We start from the raw sequence: 18,268 nt of genomic DNA on the forward strand, positions 1-18,268 counted from the left end.
ACCCATGAGGCCCATTTTCCATTCTGCATCCTAGTAAAAGGTGATTCCTTAAACTACATGTCCAGTAGGTCTCAAATCCATACTACTGGTCACAGAAAATGTCAACATAAAATTTGACATAGTTCATAAAACAATAAAAAGTCATTTTCACATATAAAAAACAGAACACCATTAATTATTTGAGGTTTTGGATATATTAGGATAAAAGTGTGTTTTAACTGACACATAAATGAAGTGATTTAGGTACAATATCTCAACTCTACAAAATCTTTTAGTATTTCAGAGCCTCACATAAAAATAAGTCAAGATCCCAGAATACCAGAGGGGGTATCTACAAGCATTCCCATTTGGGATGTGCCAGTTAATCATACAACTCTAAGTACCCATAACTGAAATTACCTAATTTTATTCAATGCTCATCAGTTTCCTGAAATAATTAAAAGAGCTTTAATTTAATGATAAATTTTCACATCTGCAATTTCTAATGAGAGGATTATAAAAGAATATTTATCCAAAACTAATCTGCAAACAATTAAGTTTTGAAAATAACTCTGAGCTTGGAATATACAGAAAGATTAATAGCACATATCAAATTATAGTAATAGATACTTACATTTGAGACAAGGAAATATATTTCTAAAGGCAATCTTTTAATGCTGAGGTTTTTTTGCTGATTTATTCCCCTTAATTTAACACACAATCACTATTTTATATATATTTCACATACATTTCATTTCCTAGTTCTGAAGTAAGAAATACAAAGAATTGCTTCATCTTTTTATATTTTCTATCAGACACAAAAGATAAATTTGACCCTTTATAGAGCTAATTAGTCACAAAAGAAAACCCTAAAATATGTATAAAGGATCAATTATTTTGTCACAGTGTGTTAGAGATCATTGTACTGTTCCCAGAGGTGTCTTTTATGATCCACTCTACTAAACACACCTTTGCTCCACTGAAAAAAAAAAAGTCTATGTATAAGTGTCACCATTTAAAATAAATCAGAAATCATTCAAGAAAACATTTTCCTTGAAGTAGAAGAAAACCTTCTTTGAGAATATATTTATAAAAAGACCTTACGATTTTATGGTATTCTGGTCTTCTGTGTGCAGGGCGAGACATAGTGCTTGATAGATGGAGAATGTGATCTTCGATTTCTTTTCACTGGTTTTTACCTTAGAGGCATATCAATCTCTGTCCTTCCGTTTTTTGCAAGTTCCTTCTTGCTTTGAGACGAGTGCTACTTCTGCACCCTACTGCTGTTGCTCCTGGCTGGGCTGTAGAGGAAAACAATCATGAGCAGGACTGTCTTATAGGCACGTTTCTTGCCACGGATCAAATATTGCTTCACTGGTGAGAACAAGTTGTAATCTAGAGGCATAAAAGCTGATAGTGGGAAGTCAGATAAGAAGCACCAGCTACTGAAAATTCTTTAGCCCAAGGGATATAAGAGTGGTGTTTTGCTCTCATGCCAAGGCATTGTTCTAAAATCACAAACAGAAACCTTCACAATCCAAGACAGATCTCACTGTTAGCATTATTCAGTCTTTGTATTGATTGTTGTGTGAATTCGAGACAGGATCAGCAATCTGTAGGTACTACCCCTTGGGTTCAAACCTAATCAACAACTCTAATAGGTATCGCACACCCCCATCTTTCATGATTACCAAATTCAAATATATTTGGTACTTTTGTTTTCATAAGCAGCAGTTTTAAGGAATGATGGATTTGGGGGTATTAGTATTTTTTGTCGTGAAACTGTTGCTCTAAATGAGTGTTCTACAGTTGAATAATGTATAATGATTTTGGCAGAGAAAGCAAGCCCTCAGCTTTCTTTTGTAGTCCCTGAGATATTAGCTACTGAAGCCTCTCTTTATTTAAGTAGGAGTATACATATTTAAAGTTAAAACGAGAAACTCCCTCATCTTGACAGCTGCAGGGTGTGGAGGATCAAAACTGTTCCAGAAACAGAAGCCTAAAACTCAATTTAAAGAAAGTAGTTTCCTACTTCTTACCATCTGAGTCAATGAGCCCTGTATGTTCTCGAAAATTCTTGCTATAAAGTATAGCAAGTATAAAGTATATAGTATAAAGACAGACTACTCACTACTTTGAAAGAGTGTGGTGGAGTTGAAAGAGCCTAGGAGAATTTGGAAGTCTCAGGCTGAGCTGCAGTTCTACCATTTACTGGCTGAGTGACTTTGGACAAGCTATTTTATTGCTCTATGGCTCAGTTTCCACATTTGCAAAAAGGCAATAATAATATCCACCTCACAGAATAATTGTGAGTATCAAAGAGATAATGTGTGCTATAAAACACATTATAATGCACCATAGAAACACTAATTACTGTAGTTTTTTCTCGTGTGTATATTGAATGGGGTTCCACAATATTTAGGGTATTCCTATTAATGCCTGTATTCCATGACTATTCCCAGGAAAAGTCAGTTTTGCTGGGTGGTGGTGTAGGGGGGCGAAGGGTGCTTTTTGGTGGTGGATTAACACCACCTTATATTTATGTAAAGCTTACAATTTAAAACATGGTTTTCACTTTATCTCCCTCTAATTCAATTACCATCTGTAATTGATTGCCATGTCCTAGGATAAGAATCTAAAAGTCATGTTAAGAAATTTGTTCAATTATGCTGAGTGAAGTAAGTCAGTCGGAGAAGGACAAACATTATATGTTCTCATTCATTTGGGGAATATAAATAATAGTGAAAGGGAATATAAGGAAAGGGGGAAGAAATGTGTGGGAAATATCAGAAAGGGAGACAGAACGTAAAGACTGCTAACTCTGGGAAACGAACTAGGGGTGGTAGAAGGGGAGGAGGGCGGGGGGTGGGAGTGAATGGGTGACGGGCACTGGGTGTTATTCTGTATGTTAGTAAATTGAACACCAATAAAAAAAAAAAAGAAAGAAAGAAATTTGTTCAAAGCCGCTGGAGAGTTGGCAACAAGGAAGGATTTAGGCTCAAGTTGCTGACTCCAAATCAAACATTTTTTTCTACTGTACACACTCTTATGTTAGAGCAAAATAATTTAGAGGTGGACTCACAATGGCTACGAAGGCTTGGTGAGAGCACGCTGCTGAGCCTAGTGTGGGGGCAGTGCTGAGTCCTGAGAAAAACAGCACAGGCCTGTGTGCTTGGTGCGTGGAGAGTGGTGGTCCAGGAATCCGTTTCACTGAACTCTAATGACTGTGGTGTGGAAACATCATGGCCACCTTGAGGATTCAGGACATCGTGGGCACATTGGGACAAGCCAGCTCTTCCTCTGGACTGCCAGGCCTCCCCCTCTCTCCTGACCTTTCACCCAGGACCATGAGGCTTGAGGAAGGAGTCCCTGCCTGGCGTTCCTGCACGAGAGGCACAGCCTGCACGAACACAGCTGCAGCCGGTGGTGCTGGGACACTGGATTGTGTCCCAGAATCTGAAACCCACCAACCTTCAGTGGCCTTTATGATCTAAGGCAGGCTGGTGTGCTCCAGGCTCTTTCTTTTCTTCACGTTCTTCCCTTAAATAGAAGAAAGTACAAAGGGTATGTTTCAAACAGGTAGCTGGTAGATAATTTCTGTCTTGGCAGTGAACTGGGAAGAAGAATCATTTCAAAATAATGCAGAGGAGGAGCTTTTCCTCTTTTATTAAGAGTTCTTTTGGTAGCCTAGGACAGACTTGGAGCCAGGGTTGGGAGAATGATGCAATGGTCGATGGCATCATAGGGCACTGCAAACCGACCAGCCCAAGGAAGCGATGAACTGAGCCAGTCCCCGAGAGTGGTCCCTTGGGAGGTACCTGGGCAGCTGAGTAGACTGGGGAGGTGCTGACAGAGGGGAACCCCTACTGATCCATCATCAGCTGTGTCATCGTCCTCTGAGATTGCCCACAAACTATCAGACACAGCCATCACATCTGCTTCAGGAGTGTCTTACCTTTTTGCAATTTCTTTTTCTATTTAAAGCTGCCTTTCGCATTTATTTTAACCACACTTCTTTACATAAAATGAGTGATAATATGTTCAGCACCCCAGCCCTCTGAGGACTGCTCTAGCTGTCAGATCTGATTTCCCTATCCGTGTGCCAGCACGTCCTCAGCCAGGGAGCCTCTGGGTCTCCGCTGACAAGTAGACATTTAATATGTTGGATAGACAGGTGACAGCAAGCTATCTTTAACAAAAAGACCATTTGGTTGTAACACCCCAAAGAAAATTGATCCATCATAGATGTAATCATTCACAATTACTGACGAGTTACACACAGGACCCCTGAGGAAGTCATTAGTTCTTTTGACTGTAAACAACGATAAAAAATTAAGAATTTGTCATCAAGAAACTCCTTTACGGCAAGACTTTGATACTCCAATAGTGACTTCTCATTTATCAGTGCTCCATCCTTTCTTGCGTTGTTCCCTGAAACACTGGTCTACAATTTCCTTCTCTCTTCCTCACTTCCCGTATGTTCCATTACATGGACTTTTAAAATATGAAATTATAAACACAAGGAAAATGTGGTTTTTACTACCACGTTCCATGGAACAAGTTGCTAGATATACTTGAGGTCTTGTTGTAAGCAATAAAGCAATGCTGATCCAGTTGAAATAGCCAGCACCCTCTTTAATTCTATTCTGTCCTCCTCAGTGGTCACCACTACATAGAACTTGATATTTATTATTTCTATATATGTTTTAAAATTCTCTATATGTTAGTAACTGCAAAGAATATGTAGCATCATTTCATTTTATTTTATTTTTTAAAATATTTTATGTATTTATTCATGAGAGACACACAGAGAGAGGCAGAGACATAGGCAGACGGAGAAGCAGGCTCCCTATGGGGAACCCAATGCAGGACTCAATCCCAGGACCCCGGGATCACAACCTGAGCTGAAGGCAGATGCCTAACTGCTGAGCCACCCAGATGCCCCATCAGTTTGTTTTAAAATGACATAATTTATCATACTGTACATATCCTACAGCTTGCATTTTTTCTTCCCAGTTATTTGTTAAGGTTTATCCATATCCATGGCTGTCACTCTAGCTCATTTATTTTCACAGCCTTTCTAGATGAGATTAGCAAACTTCTTCTGAGAAGGCCCAGAGCGTAGGTGTTTTAAGTTCTACAAACATATGGACTCTGTCACAACCACTCAACTCTGCTATTGTGATGGGAAAGCAGGAACAGGTGTGCCTGTGTGCCAATAAAACTTTATTTGTAAACATGGAGATTTGAATCTCATGCAGTTTCACATGTTATAAAATACTAAACAAATTTTTTGTTACATCCAACTGTGTTAAGATGTAGAAACCATTCTTAACTCAAGTCGAAGAAAACAGGCAGTTGGCCAGTTTTGTCTATGAGCCTTAGATGGTCAACCCCTCGTCTACAGCATTCTGTTTCTGCAGTTGATTCATCTGTTTCTTCATTATTGGACATTACTAATGAAATGGAATGGAAATACTGCGATGGGATACTACATACACAGACATACAAGTTGACAATTGCTCTATCTTCATAATGGATTGTTCCTTTTATTATGATGGAGTGTCCCAAATTAGCCCTTTTGACACTTGTTGCCTTGGGTTCAGTTTTGCCTTCTTTTAATATCATTATTCCCAGTTATATAGATTTCAGTGCCTTTATTTCTCATGCTTTGTGTGTGGTCTAGTTTTTGGTGTGTCCCTTGTAAGCAGTATGACTCTATTTTTTTAATAACTCTGGAGCTAAGTTTACCCATCTCTGTATGGCCCTGTGCAATTTCCTGAATCTTTTCATGAAAATAAGTTCTTACCTGTAAGCAAGTTGAGGATAACATTCTCATCTGTAAACCAGTTGAGGATGATATTAGTATCTCATCATAGTTCTTTTTTTTTTTTTTAAAGATTTTATTTATTTATTCATGATAGTCACAGAGAGAGAGAGAGAGAGAGAGAGAGAGAGAGGCAGAGACACAGGCAGAGGGAGAAGCAGGCTCCATGCAGGGAGCCCGATGCGGGATTCGATCCTGGGTCTCCAGGATCGCGCCCTGGGCCAAAGGCAGGTGCTAAACCGCTGCGCCACCCAGGGATCCCTCATCATAGTTCTTATAACTGTGCCTGACATGTCCCTAAGCCCACAGTAATTATTAGGTATTTAAATTTTTTTATATGTGATTATTGATGTGTTTGGTCTCATTTTTACCGTTATTTTGTGTTTTCTTTTTACCATCATTTTCCCTTTCTTTACAGTCTCTTTTTCTGTTAATATTCCCTTTTAATTTCCTGCTTTTGAATGATCTATACCCTATATTTCAAGTATTTAATAATTATGCTTACAATTTTGCTGCTTTAATGAGATATGAATTGATTTAAAATTTGATGAGTCTTGGGACGCCTGGGTGGTTCAGCGGTTAAGCATCTGCCTTTGGCCCAGGGAGTGATCCTGGAGTCCTGGGATCGAGTCCTGCATTGGACTCCCTGCATGGAGCCTGCTTCTCCCTCTGCCTGTGTCTCTGCCTCTCTCTATGTGTCTCTCATGAATAAATAAATAAAATATTTTAAAAATAAAATAAAATTTGATGAGTTTTGGCATACATATAAACCCCAAAGCCATCAAATTAATCAACATAATTAACATTTCCATTACCTTTGTTTCAGCTATGTTATCTTAGATTCTTTGTCTATTTGGCATCCATTAATTACAGGGTCACACTAACAGGCAAAGCGGTTAATATCTCCCATGTGATCAGACCCGGAACATCTTCTTATCTACCTCTCACACACCAAGTCAATATTTCCCCTGCTCTAGATCAACCCAGGACCAGGTACTAGACAAGCAGTGACAGCCCTTATGCCCCAAAGCCCACCAGAATTATTTAAACTAGCCAATCCTAGGCTGTTTCCCCTGCCTTACCTTGCCTTTACTATGGAAACCCCAATAAAAGCTCTGGCCGAGGCTCTTCTGTCTTCCTTTCTGCCTCTTGACCAAACCTGATGCTTCCCCTTGTGGCCTGGCATGCCCTCTTCTCTTCGTAAATGAAAATAAGAAATCTCCTATCAATGGCATTGGCTTCTCCGTGTCATCACTCAATCACCTCCATAAATTAAAACCCCATCAGTACAAATTGATACAACCTTTGAAAGTTTTCTAAGGCCCTTTGGTACTCTCTCTTCTTACTCCTCCTCCTCTATTCCCTAGGCAAGCACTGGCCTATTCTCTGTCTGTATTGATGAATTTGCATTTTTAGAATTTTATATAGAGTCATACATTATGTACTTCTTTGCTTAAATTCTTTAATTCAGAAAATTCTTTTCAATGCATTCTTCTTATTGTATAAATCAATAGTTTATTCATTTTATCTTACCAAGTAGTATTCATCATATGGATATATAACAGTTTGTTGATCTACTCACCTGTTGATGGACATTTGTGTTGTTTCTGGTTTGTAGCTATTATAAATAAAGCTACTGTGGACATTCAAGTGCAATTTTTTGTGTGGACTTATACTTTCATTTCTCTTGAGCAAGTACCTAGGAGACAAATGACTGTACCATATATAGTGGGTACATAGTAAACTTTTAAAGAAACTGACAATTTTCCAAAAATATTCCATTTTACATTCCCGCTATCAGTGTATAAGAGTTGTAGTTACTCTGGGAGTGCCTGGGTGGCTCAGTTGGTTAAGCATCCAACTCTTGATTTTGGCTCAGGTCATGATCTCAAGGTCATGAGATCAAGCCCCAAGTTGGGCTCCATGCTCAGTGTGGAGTCTGCTTGAGTGTCTCTCTCCTGCTCCCTCTGCCCCTCCCTGCCACACTCTTTCTCTCTCTAAAATAAATAAACCTTAAAAAAAAAAAAAAGAAAAAGAGTTCCAGTTATTCTGCAAACTTCAGCAACATTTGATATGGTCAGTCTTCTTAATTTTAGCTATTGCATACTGATGTCATATCATAACCATGGATTGCCTTAGTTCCACCTGTTAAAGTAAAAAGTAATCCTTTCCACAGCTAATGATTAAAGAAAATAACTTAAAAATATCATATTTGTACTCATAATTATTTTTTGTCCTATGTCATTCCTTAGAGTTAATTTTTCTCCTTGTTGAAATATATCCTTTAATAATGCTCTTTATGAGTTCCTGTGAGTGGTAAATTCCCTTAGCCTTTATGTATCTCTTTTTTTTTAATTTATTTTTTATTGGTGTTCAATTTACTAACATACAGAATAACCCCCAGTGCCTGTCACCCATTCACTCCCACCCCCCGCCCTCCTCCCCTTCTACCACCCCTAGTTCGTTTCCCAGAGTTAGCAGTCTTTACGTTCTGTCTCCCTTTCTGATATTTCCCACACATTTCTTCTCCCTTCCCTTATATTCCCTTTCACTATTATTTATATTCCCCAAATGAATGAGAACATATAATGTTTGTCCTCCGATTGACTTACTTCACTCAGCATAATACCCTCCAGTTCCATCCACGTTGAAGCAAATGGTGGGTATTTGTCATTTCTAATAGCTGAGTAATATTCCATTGTATACATAAACCACATCTTCTTTATCCATTCATCTTTCGATGGACACCGAGGCTCCTTCCACAGATTGGCTATTGTGGCCATTGCTGCTAGAAACATCGGGGTGCAGGTGTCCCGGCGTTTCATTGCATTTGTATCTTTGGGGTAAATCCCCAACAGTGCAATTGCTGGGTCGTAGGGCAGGTATATTTTTAACTCTTTGAGGAACCTCCACACAGTTTTCCAGAGTGGCTGCACCAGTTCACATTCCCACCAACAGTGTAAGAGGGTTCCCTTTTCTCCGCATCCCCTCCAACATTTGTTGTTTCCTGCCTTGTTAATTTGCCCCATTCTCACTGGTGTGAGGTGGTATCTCATTGTGGTTTTGATTTGTATTTCCCTGATGGCAAGTGATGCAGAGCATTTTCTCATATGCATGTTGGCCATGTCTATGTCTTCCTCTGTGAGATTTCTGTTCATGTCTTCTGCCCATTTCATGATTGGATTGTTTGTTTCTTTGGTGTTGAGTTTAAGAAGTTCTTTATAGATCTTGGAAACTAGCCCTTTATCTGATATGTCATTTGCAAATATCTTCTCCCATTCTGTAGGTTGTCTTTGAGTTTTGTTGACTGTATCCTTTGCTGTGCAGAAGCTTCTTATCTTGATGAAGTCCCAATAGTTCATTTTTGCTTTTGTTTCTTTTGCCTTCGTGGATGTATCTTGCAAGAAGTTACTATGGCCGAGTTCAAAAAGGGTGTTGCCTGTGTTCTTCTCTAGGATTTTGATGGAATCTTGTCTCACATTTAGATCTTTCATCCATTTTGAGTTTATCTTTGTGTATGGTGAAAGAGAGTGGTCTAGTTTCATTCTTCTGCATGTGGATGTCCAATTTTCCCAGCACCATTTATTGAAGAGACTGTCTTTCTTCCAATGGATAGTCTTTCCTCCTTTATCGAATATTAGTTGACCATAAAGTTCAGGGTCCACTTCTGGGTTCTCTATTCTGTTCCATTGATCTATGTGTCTGTTTTTGTGCCAGTACCACACTGTCTTGATGACCACAGCTTTGTAGTACAACGTGAGATCTGGCATTGTGATGCCCCCATATATGGTTTTCTTTTTTAAAATTCCCCTGGCTATTCGGGGTCTTTTCTGATTCCACACAAATCTTAAAATAATTTGTTCTAACTCTCTGAAGAAAGTCCATGGTATTTTGATAGGGATTGCATTAAACGTGTATATTGCCCTGGGTAAGATTGACATTTTCACAATATTAATTCTGCCAATCCATGAGCATGGAATATTTTTCCATCTCTTTGTGTCTTCCTCAATTTCTTTCAGAAGTGTTCTATAGTTTTGAGGGTATAGATCCTTTACATCTTTGGTTAGGTTTATTCCTAGGTATCTTATGCTTTTGGGTGCAATTGTAAATGGGATTGACTCCTTAATTTCTCTTTCTTCAGTCTCATTGTTAGTGTATAGAAATGCCACTGATTTCTGGGCATTGATTTTGTATCCTGCCACACTGCTGAATTGCTGTATGAGTTCTAGCAATCTTGGGGTGGAGACTTTTGGGTTTTCTATGTAGAGTATCATGTCATCGGCGAAGAGGGAGAGTTTGACTTCTTCTTTGCCAATTTGAATGCCTTTAATGTCTTTTTGTTGTCTGATTGCTGAGGCTAGGACTTCCAGTACTATGTTGAACAGCAGTGGTGAGAGTGGACATCCTTGTCTTGTTCCTGATCTTAGGGGAAAGGCTCCCAGTGCTTCCCCATTGAGAATGATATTTGCTGTGGGCTTTTCATAGATGGCTTTTAAGATGTCGAGGAATGTTCCCTCTATCCCTACACTCTGAAGAGTTTTGATCAGGAATGGATGCTGTATTTTGTCAAATGCTTTCTCTGCATCCAATGAGAGGATCATATGGTTCTTGGTTTTTCTCTTGCTGATATGATGAATCACATTGATTGTTTTACGGGTGTTGAACCAGCCTTGTGTCCCAGGGATAAATCCTACTTGGTCATGGTGAATAATTTTCTTAATGTACTGTTGGATCCTATTGGCCAGTATCTTGTTGAGAATTTTTGCATCCATGTTCATCAGGGATATTGGTCTGTAATTCTCCTTTTTGGTGGGGTCTTTGTCTGGTTTTGGAATTAAGGTGATGCTGGCCTCATAGAACGAATTTGGAAGTACTCCATCTCTTTCTATCTTTCCAAACAGCTTTAGGAGAATAGGTATGGTTTCTTCCTTAAACGTTTGATAAAATTCCCCTGGGAAGCCATCTGGCCCTGGACTCTTGTGTCTTGGGAGGTTTTTGATGACTGCTTCAATTTCCTCCCTGGTTATTGGCCTGTTCAGGTTTTCTATTTCTTCCTGTTCCAGTTTTGGTAGTTTGTGGCTTTCCAGGAATGCGTCCATTTCTTCTAGATTGCCTAATTTATTGGCGTATAGCTGTTCATAATATGTTTTTAAAATCGTTTGTATTTCCTTGGTGTTGGTAGTGATCTCTCCTTTCTCATTCATGATTTTATTAATTTGAGTCTTCTCTCTCTTCTTTTTAATAAGGCTGGCTAATGGTTTATCTATCTTATTAATTCTTTCAAAGAACCAACTCCTGGTTCTGTTGATCTGTTCCACAGTTCTTCTGGTCTCGATTTCGTTGAGTTCTGCTCGAATCTTTATTAACTCCCTTCTTCTCTTGGGTGTAGGATCTATCTGCTGTTTCCTCTCTAGCTCCTTTATGTGTAAGGTTAGCTTTTGTATTTGAGTTCTTTCCAGTTTTTGAATGGATGCTTGTATTGCGATGTATTTCCCCCTTAGGACTGCTTTTGCTGCATCCCAAAGATTTTGAACGGTTGTATCTTCATTCTCATTAGTTTCCATGAATCTTTTTAATTCTTCCTTAATTTCCTGGTTGACCCTTTTATCTTTTAGCAGGATGATCCTTAACCTCCACGTGTTTGAGGTCCTTCCAAACTTCTTGTTGTGATTTAGTTCTAATTTCAAGGCATTATGGTCTGAGAATATGCAGGGGACGATCCCAATCTTTTGGTATTGGTTCAGACCCGATTTGTGACCCAATATGTGGTCTATTCTGGAGAAAGTTCCATGTGCGCTTGAGAAGAATGTGTATTCAGTTGAGTTTGGATGTAAAGTTCTGTAGATATCTGTGAAATTCATCTGGTCCAGTGTATCATTTAAAGCTCTCGTTTCTTTGGAGATGTTGTGCTTAGAAGACCTATCGAGTATAGAAAGAGCTAGATTGAAGTCACCAAGTATAAGTGTATTATTATCTAAGTATTTCTTCACTTTGGTTAATAATTGATTTATATATTTGGCAGCTCCCACATTCGGGGCATATATATTGAGGATTGTTAAGTCCTCTTGTTGAATAGATCCTTTAAGTATGATATAGTGTCCCTCTTCATCTCTCACTACAGTCTTTGGGGTAAATTTTAGTTTATCTGATATAAGGATGGCTACCCCTGCTTTCTTTTGAGGACCATTCGAATGGTAAATGGTTCTCCAACCTTTTATTTTCAGGCTGTAGGTGTCCTTCTGTCTAAAATGAGTCTCTTGTAGACAGCAAATAGATGGGTCCTGCTTTTTTATCCAGTCTGAAACCCTGCGCCTTTTGATGGGGTCATTAAGCCCGTTCACATTCAGAGTTACTATTGAGAGATATGAGTTTAGTGTCATCATGATATCTATTCAGTCCTTGTTTTTGTGGACTGTTCCACTGAACTTCTTCTTAAAGGGGAATTTTAAGAGTCCCCCTTAAAATTTCTTGCAGAGCTGGTTTGGAGGTCACATATTCTTTTAGTTGCTGCCTGTCTTGGAAGCTCTTTATCTCTCCTTCCATTTTGAATGAGAGCCTTGCTGGATAAAGTATTCTTGGTTGCATGTTCTTCTCATTTAGGACCCTGAATATACCCTGCCAGCCCTTTCTGGCCTGCCAGGTCTCTGTGGAGAGGTCTGCTGTTACCCTAATACTCCTCCCCATAAAAGTCAGGGATTTCTTGTCTCTTGCTGCTTTAAGGATCTTCTCTTTATCTTTGGAATTTGCAAGCTTCACTATTAAATGTCGAGATGTTGAACAGTTTTTATTGATTTTAGGGGGGGATCTCTCTATTTCCTGGATCTGAATGCCTGTTTCCCTTCCCAGATTAGGAAAGTTTTCAGCTAGAATTTGTTCAAATACATATTCTGGCCCTCTGTCCCTTTCCGCGCCCTCGAGAACCCCAATTAAACGTAGGTTTTTCTTTCTCAGGCTGTCGTTTATTTCCCTTAATCTATCTTCATGGTCTTTTAATTGTTTGTCTCTTTTTTTCCTCAGTTTCCCTCTTTGCTATCAACTTGTCTTCTATGTCACTCACTCGTTCTTCCACCTCGTTAACCCTCGTCGTTAGGACTTCTAGTTTGGATTGCATCTCATTCAATTGATTTTTAATTTCTGCCTGATTAGCTCTAAATTCTGCAGTCATGAAGTCTCTTGAGTCCTTTATACTTTTTTCTAGAGCCACCAGTAGCTGTATAATAGTGCTTCTGAATTGGCTTTCTGACATTGAATTGTAATCCAGATTTTGTAACTCTGTGGGAGAGAGGACTGTTTCTGATTCTTTCTTTTGAGGTGAGGTTTTCCTTCTAGTCATTTTGCTCAGTGCAGAGTGGCCAAAAGCAAGTTGTATTGGGAAAAAGAGAAAAAGAGAGGAGAGAAAGAAGGAAAGAAAAGAGAAAGAGAAAAGAAAAGGGAAGAAAAAGAAAAAAAAAACGAAAAAAAAAAAAAGAAGAAAAAGAGAAAGAAAAAGAAAGGAGAAAAAAAGGGGGTGGGGGAAGGAAACAAATCAAAAAGCAAAACAAAACAAAAACGAAAACAAAAACAAAAACAAACAAACAAAAAAAGAACCACAGGGGAGTATCTTCTGATTCTGTGTTCTTTAAGTCCCTTGACTTCCCCTGGAACTTGTCCGTCTAGCTGGTCTTCTGGGGGAGGGGCCTGTTGTGCTGATTTTCAGGTGTTAGCAGTTGGGGGAGCTGCTGTGCCCCTGCCTGGTGCAGGGCTCAGTGGGGGTTGTTTACCCCGTGAGGCCCCAGGAGCAACAGCCCCAGTGGCGGGGCCAGCTCTGGAAACCTGGATTCAGCTCAGGCAGGAATTCCGGAGCTCTCCGTCTGCAGGGCCTGGAGGCTCCGGGGCGGGGCCGCTGATCTGCTCAGCTGGGGCAGGAGCGTCCTTGCTGTCCTGGGCCCTCCCGGCCTCTGCCTGTCCCGGGGGAGGCGGGATCCTGGGCTGTGTCCCGGCGCCCTGTGCTCCGGAGCCTGCGCTGTTGGATTCGCGCTCCCGGGCCGCAGCCCCCTCCGCGGAGCCGCCCCCGAGCCCCCCCCGAGCTGCTCCTGGAACCGCGCAGCCCCCTCCGCACGGAGCCTCTTCCTCCGCCCGAGACCCCCGAGCTGCTCGGGTCCCGCCGTGCGCGCTGCAGCCCTTAGGGAGCTCGGCGCACTCTCCCGGGGCGCAGGTGTCTGTTAGTGTCCCCGGGAGCCCGAGGGCATCCCCGCCCTCCTGGGTCCTGCTCCAACTCCCCGCGAGCCCCTTTCCGCCCGGGAAGGTCGGTGCAGCTCCTGCTCCTCCGGGACGGGGCTCTCCTGTCCTGGGGACACTCGCCCCGGCCTCAGCCCGGCTCCTCGCGGGGCCCCTCCCCCTTGGAGGCCTTTGTTCCTTTATTTCTTTTTCCCCGTCTTCCTACCTTGATAGATGCGTGAACTCCTCTCACTGTAGCATTCCAGGTGTTCTCTCTTTAAATCTCAGGCCGAATTGATAGATTTTCAGGATAATTTGAAGGTTTTCTAGGTAATTTGGTGGAGACAGGTGATTTGGGGACCCTGCTCTTCCGCCATCTTGCTCCTCCCCTCTGTATCTCTTTTTAAAATTAACATATGTATCTTTATTTTGTTCTGTCTTGAGTGATAGTGTATCTGGTACTAAGCATTTTGAAGATACTGCCTCTGGTCTGGTAAATAAAGATTTTATTTATTTATTCATGAGAGACACACAGAGAGAGGCAGAGACATAGAGGGAGAAGCAGACTCCCTGTGGGGACCCGATGTGGGACTCAATCCCCGGACCGGAGATCACACCCTGAGCCAAAGGCAGAAGCTCAACCACTGAGCCACCCAGGCATCCCCTTCTGGTAGCTTTTAATAGTATCTCTTCATTTTTCACACTCTGCAGTTTTACTATGGTGTTTTTATATGTAGATTTGTCTTCATTCACGCTGCTCAGAACATCTAACACTCTTCTGATATGAGAACTTTCTTTGATTCTGCAAAACTCTGTTACTTCTCTTGAAACATTGTTTCTCTGCCTATCCCATTTCTTCCTTCTGGAAGTCCTGTTATAGAGTTGCTTAGTCTGACTTCTAGTTCGTTGAATTGGTTTTTAAAATATAGTATTTTATTTCTTTTCTTTTTATACTGTACTTTGGGTGAATTCCTCAGCATTATGCTTCAATTCACTAATTACATATTTAACAACACCCAGTTGAGAGTTTGAGAAATTTGTATCTTATTCACTTTTTATTAGCCCAACCAAGCCTAGTCCAGTGCCTTTTGCATAGAAGTTATACAATAAATATTTTCTGATTAAATATAGAAAACACCTTATATATTTGATCATTTTACTTCTTTCTATAGATATATAACTTTATTAATACCTAAGTATCATATTTTCATGTAACAAAAAGATACCATATAAACCCAAATTTGCAAATTAACTTATAAAGCCAGACATTAATATATTATATTCCATCAATACAAATGCATTTTAATGCAAAGTTGGAATGTTTTTGTTGTGATTTGGATTTATAGGTACCCAACTCTTGTCCTTTTGAGGAAAGCTTTTGGGATCTTCTGACAGAACTCTTAGGTTTTGGATGTTCCAGACAGCCCTAATGTTTGGATTGCTCTATTATTTGATAATTTCTGTTGTTCTTATATCATAATTTGATGGTAACTAAATCCTGGTCTAGTACAGGGTAAGAATGTTCTCTGTTTTGCTCCCAATGTTCTATTTGCTGGTGCTGAGCACGTTGTGTCACACACAGCAGCACATGGAAAGATGGCAGCAGATTGCTTTGCAAAGCAGGTCATTCTCTTTTTAGCAGGAAGATATACTGCAGAAGTGTTTCCTGTCACTCGTACCAGATTAATCTCTCTAGTTTCTTCCACCTGTAAGCCGAAGGGCATTTATTAGTTCAGGATTCACAAAGTACACAAGGAAAGATGCTAGAATCCTTTAAACATATAAGGATGTTCAGTCGCTTGACACAGCCAGTTAAACCAGTAAGATCCCATAAAATGGTTATAGCTGTAGAGTCTAATGATCAGAAAGGGCCATTTGTTTCAGAGCTTCCCAACGATGAGCCGAACTCTCAACAATATCGTATCTTCCCTGCAGAGAAGTGGGACATTTATCAATTCTCTCATTGCTGCTTTGACTATTGGTGGGCAACAGCTTTTCTCTTCTTTCACATTCAGTTGTCCCTGTCAGGTTGGAAAAAATTTCTACTATGGTTCTGCGTTTCTAGTCATCCCAGCCTTGATCCTTCTGGTTGCTGGCTATGCTCTGAGAAGCCAGATGTGGACAATGACCAGTGAATACTGCTGCAGCTGTGCCCCTTCACACCGGAGAATCAGCCCCCTGGAGCGCAAGCTGGCTTGTCTTCGGTTCTTCAGCATCACTGGGAGGGCACTTGTTGCCCCATTAACATGGCTGGCTGTCACCCTGCTGACAGGCACCTACTATGAATGCGCAGCAAGTGAATTCGCATCTGTGGATCATTACCCAGTGTTTGACAATGTCAGTGCCAGCAAACGAAAAGAGATCCTAGCTGGGTTTCCATGTCCCAAATCAGCTCCATCTGACATGATCCTGGCAAGAGATGAAGTTGCTCTTCTGCACAGATTCCAGTCACAAGTAAGTTCTTGATTTTTTTTCTTGCGATGCTATCCCATCTTAACTGCAGCCATTGGAGACATTACACATTCCTACTACTTCTCATAGTATCCGAATATACAACACAATCTTGATGCCATTTATCAAAGTGATTTCTACTGAGTGGCTCTATACATATGGTTAGGATGTTGGGCTTTGGAGTCAGCAGACCTGTGTTTGAATCTTGCTTTGCCTTTTATTAACCTGCAAAACCTTGAGCAAGTTATATAACTTAACCACGCTTTACTTTTCTTTGCTGTAAAATAGAAATTTTTTTTACTTTTTTTAATAAATTTATTTTTTATTGGTGTTCAATTTGCCAACATATAGAATAACACCCAGTGCTCATCCCATCAAGTGCCCACCTCAGTGCCCATCACCCAGTCACCCCCACCCTCCGCCCACCTCCCCTTCTACCACCCCTAGTTCGTTTCCCAGAGTTAGGAGTCTTTCATGTTCTGTCTCCCTTTCTGATATTTCCCACTCATTTTTTCTCCTTTCTCCTTAATTCCCTTTCACTATTTTTTAATATACATTTATTTTTTATTGGTGTTCAATTTGCAAATAGAGATATTAATAGGGCCTACCACATAAGGTTGAAGTGAGTAATAAATGAGCTAATATATCTAAAAGGCTCAGCATTGTGTCTACAATCCATGTTAAAAAACAATACATCTTAGATATCGTCATTAAAATTATTATTACCATATAGTGTATCATTTCATTCCATCTTGGATATTCTGAAATATTCATTCTTGTGTATTAACATTTTACCTAAAATTATAGGAAGCTTAATAATGATCAAAATAAATCCCAGCGATGGCTCTAAATTTAATGTCCTTAGACAAGTTTACATGAGGGGGTGGGATGAGGCAGAGAAAAGGCCTGTATCTACTGCACTTACAGGTTAAATTTAAGAACTATAGGGCAGCCCAGGTGGCTCAGTGGTTTAGCGCCGCCTTCTACCCAGGGCCTGATCCTGGGGACCTGAAATCGAGTCCCACTTCAGGCTCCATGCATGGAGCCTGCTTCTCCCTCTGCCTGTGTCTCTGCCTCTCTCTCTCAATCTATGTCTCTCATGAATAAATAAAAAATAAAATCTTAAAAAAAAAAAGAACTGTAAAAGTGCATTTTGTCAATACAGAAAGAATCATTGGCATTCATCGCTCTCTGTGAGGGATTTGAGGATAAAAACACATTGGCAAACCACTGCAGTACAATAGAAATACATTATTTTTAAACTATTTATTGCAAAGGCATACACATTTTTGACCCATCACTTTTTTAGCTATTAAAATTTAGAAGTGCTAGTGCTATTTTGTTGAAAAAAATTACTATCAACACACAGAATACTCAAGTGTTGCATATGGCCTGATTGAAGCAAAGTTAGAAATCCCATTAAGGTATGCTGTGCCTCAACCTTTTATACTAGCCCTAGAACTCGGATAGAGGAGGGAGCTATGTGAGGATAGGTGAAACGTCAAATAATTAATGGGACCATTTTAACTTGCAAAAATGTTCTTGCTCAAGAAAAACTAAGATCTATTACCACTGGTAAGATTTTCTTAAAGTGAAAATAAAATACCTTATTTATTACACAGACTTATGTGAAAAGACAGTTTTATGGTTCTGAGTGCCATCAGCCAGTGGACTTCTTTGGATCAGCGACCACAAAACTAATATTTAGTAAGATGTTTATCATATACTGTACAAATATTTCATTTTTAATTCTAACCTTCAGAATCTTAAGAGAGAGCTATAATCAATCCCATTTTACAGATGAGGAAAGCAAAG

General features: G+C 40.1%; 2 protein-coding genes across 10 annotated transcripts in view; one reads left to right on the plus strand and one right to left on the minus strand.

Moving 5' to 3' along the window:
• TRAPPC3L (trafficking protein particle complex subunit 3L) overlaps positions 1-18,268 on the minus strand; it is a 65,119-nt gene that overhangs the window by 35,246 nt on the left and 11,605 nt on the right. For 3 of the 5 annotated variants that reach the window (XM_072831559.1, XM_072831558.1, XM_072831560.1), the window contains one exon: positions 1,084-1,280. In XM_072831559.1, the coding sequence (XP_072687660.1) occupies positions 1,084-1,125 (42 nt within the window). In that variant the 5' untranslated portion in view covers positions 1,126-1,280. Of the gene's footprint in view, positions 1-1,083; positions 1,281-3,061; positions 3,520-18,268 lie in introns of all 5 variants that reach the window. The other 2 variants (XM_072831556.1, XM_072831562.1) reach the window with 2 other exon arrangements.
• Positions 1-18,268, plus strand: part of CALHM4 (calcium homeostasis modulator family member 4) — a 55,558-nt gene that overhangs the window by 34,077 nt on the left and 3,213 nt on the right. The window contains exons 1-2 of one of the 5 annotated variants that reach the window (XM_072831497.1): positions 16,340-16,456; positions 18,076-18,160. The exons of 2 other annotated variants lie outside the window; for them this stretch is intronic. Coding sequence is in view for 2 of the 3 variants with exons in the window: in XM_072831475.1 (XP_072687576.1) it covers positions 15,860-16,456 (597 nt within the window). In the remaining variant the exon portion in view is untranslated. Of the gene's footprint in view, positions 1-15,612; positions 16,457-18,075; positions 18,161-18,268 lie in introns of those variants that run through there. 2 more of the 5 variants (XM_072831483.1, XM_072831475.1) reach the window with 2 other exon arrangements.

This window comes from Canis lupus, chromosome 1 (genome assembly GCF_048164855.1).
Source record: "Canis lupus baileyi chromosome 1, mCanLup2.hap1, whole genome shotgun sequence".
NCBI lineage: Eukaryota > Metazoa > Chordata > Mammalia > Carnivora > Canidae > Canis > Canis lupus.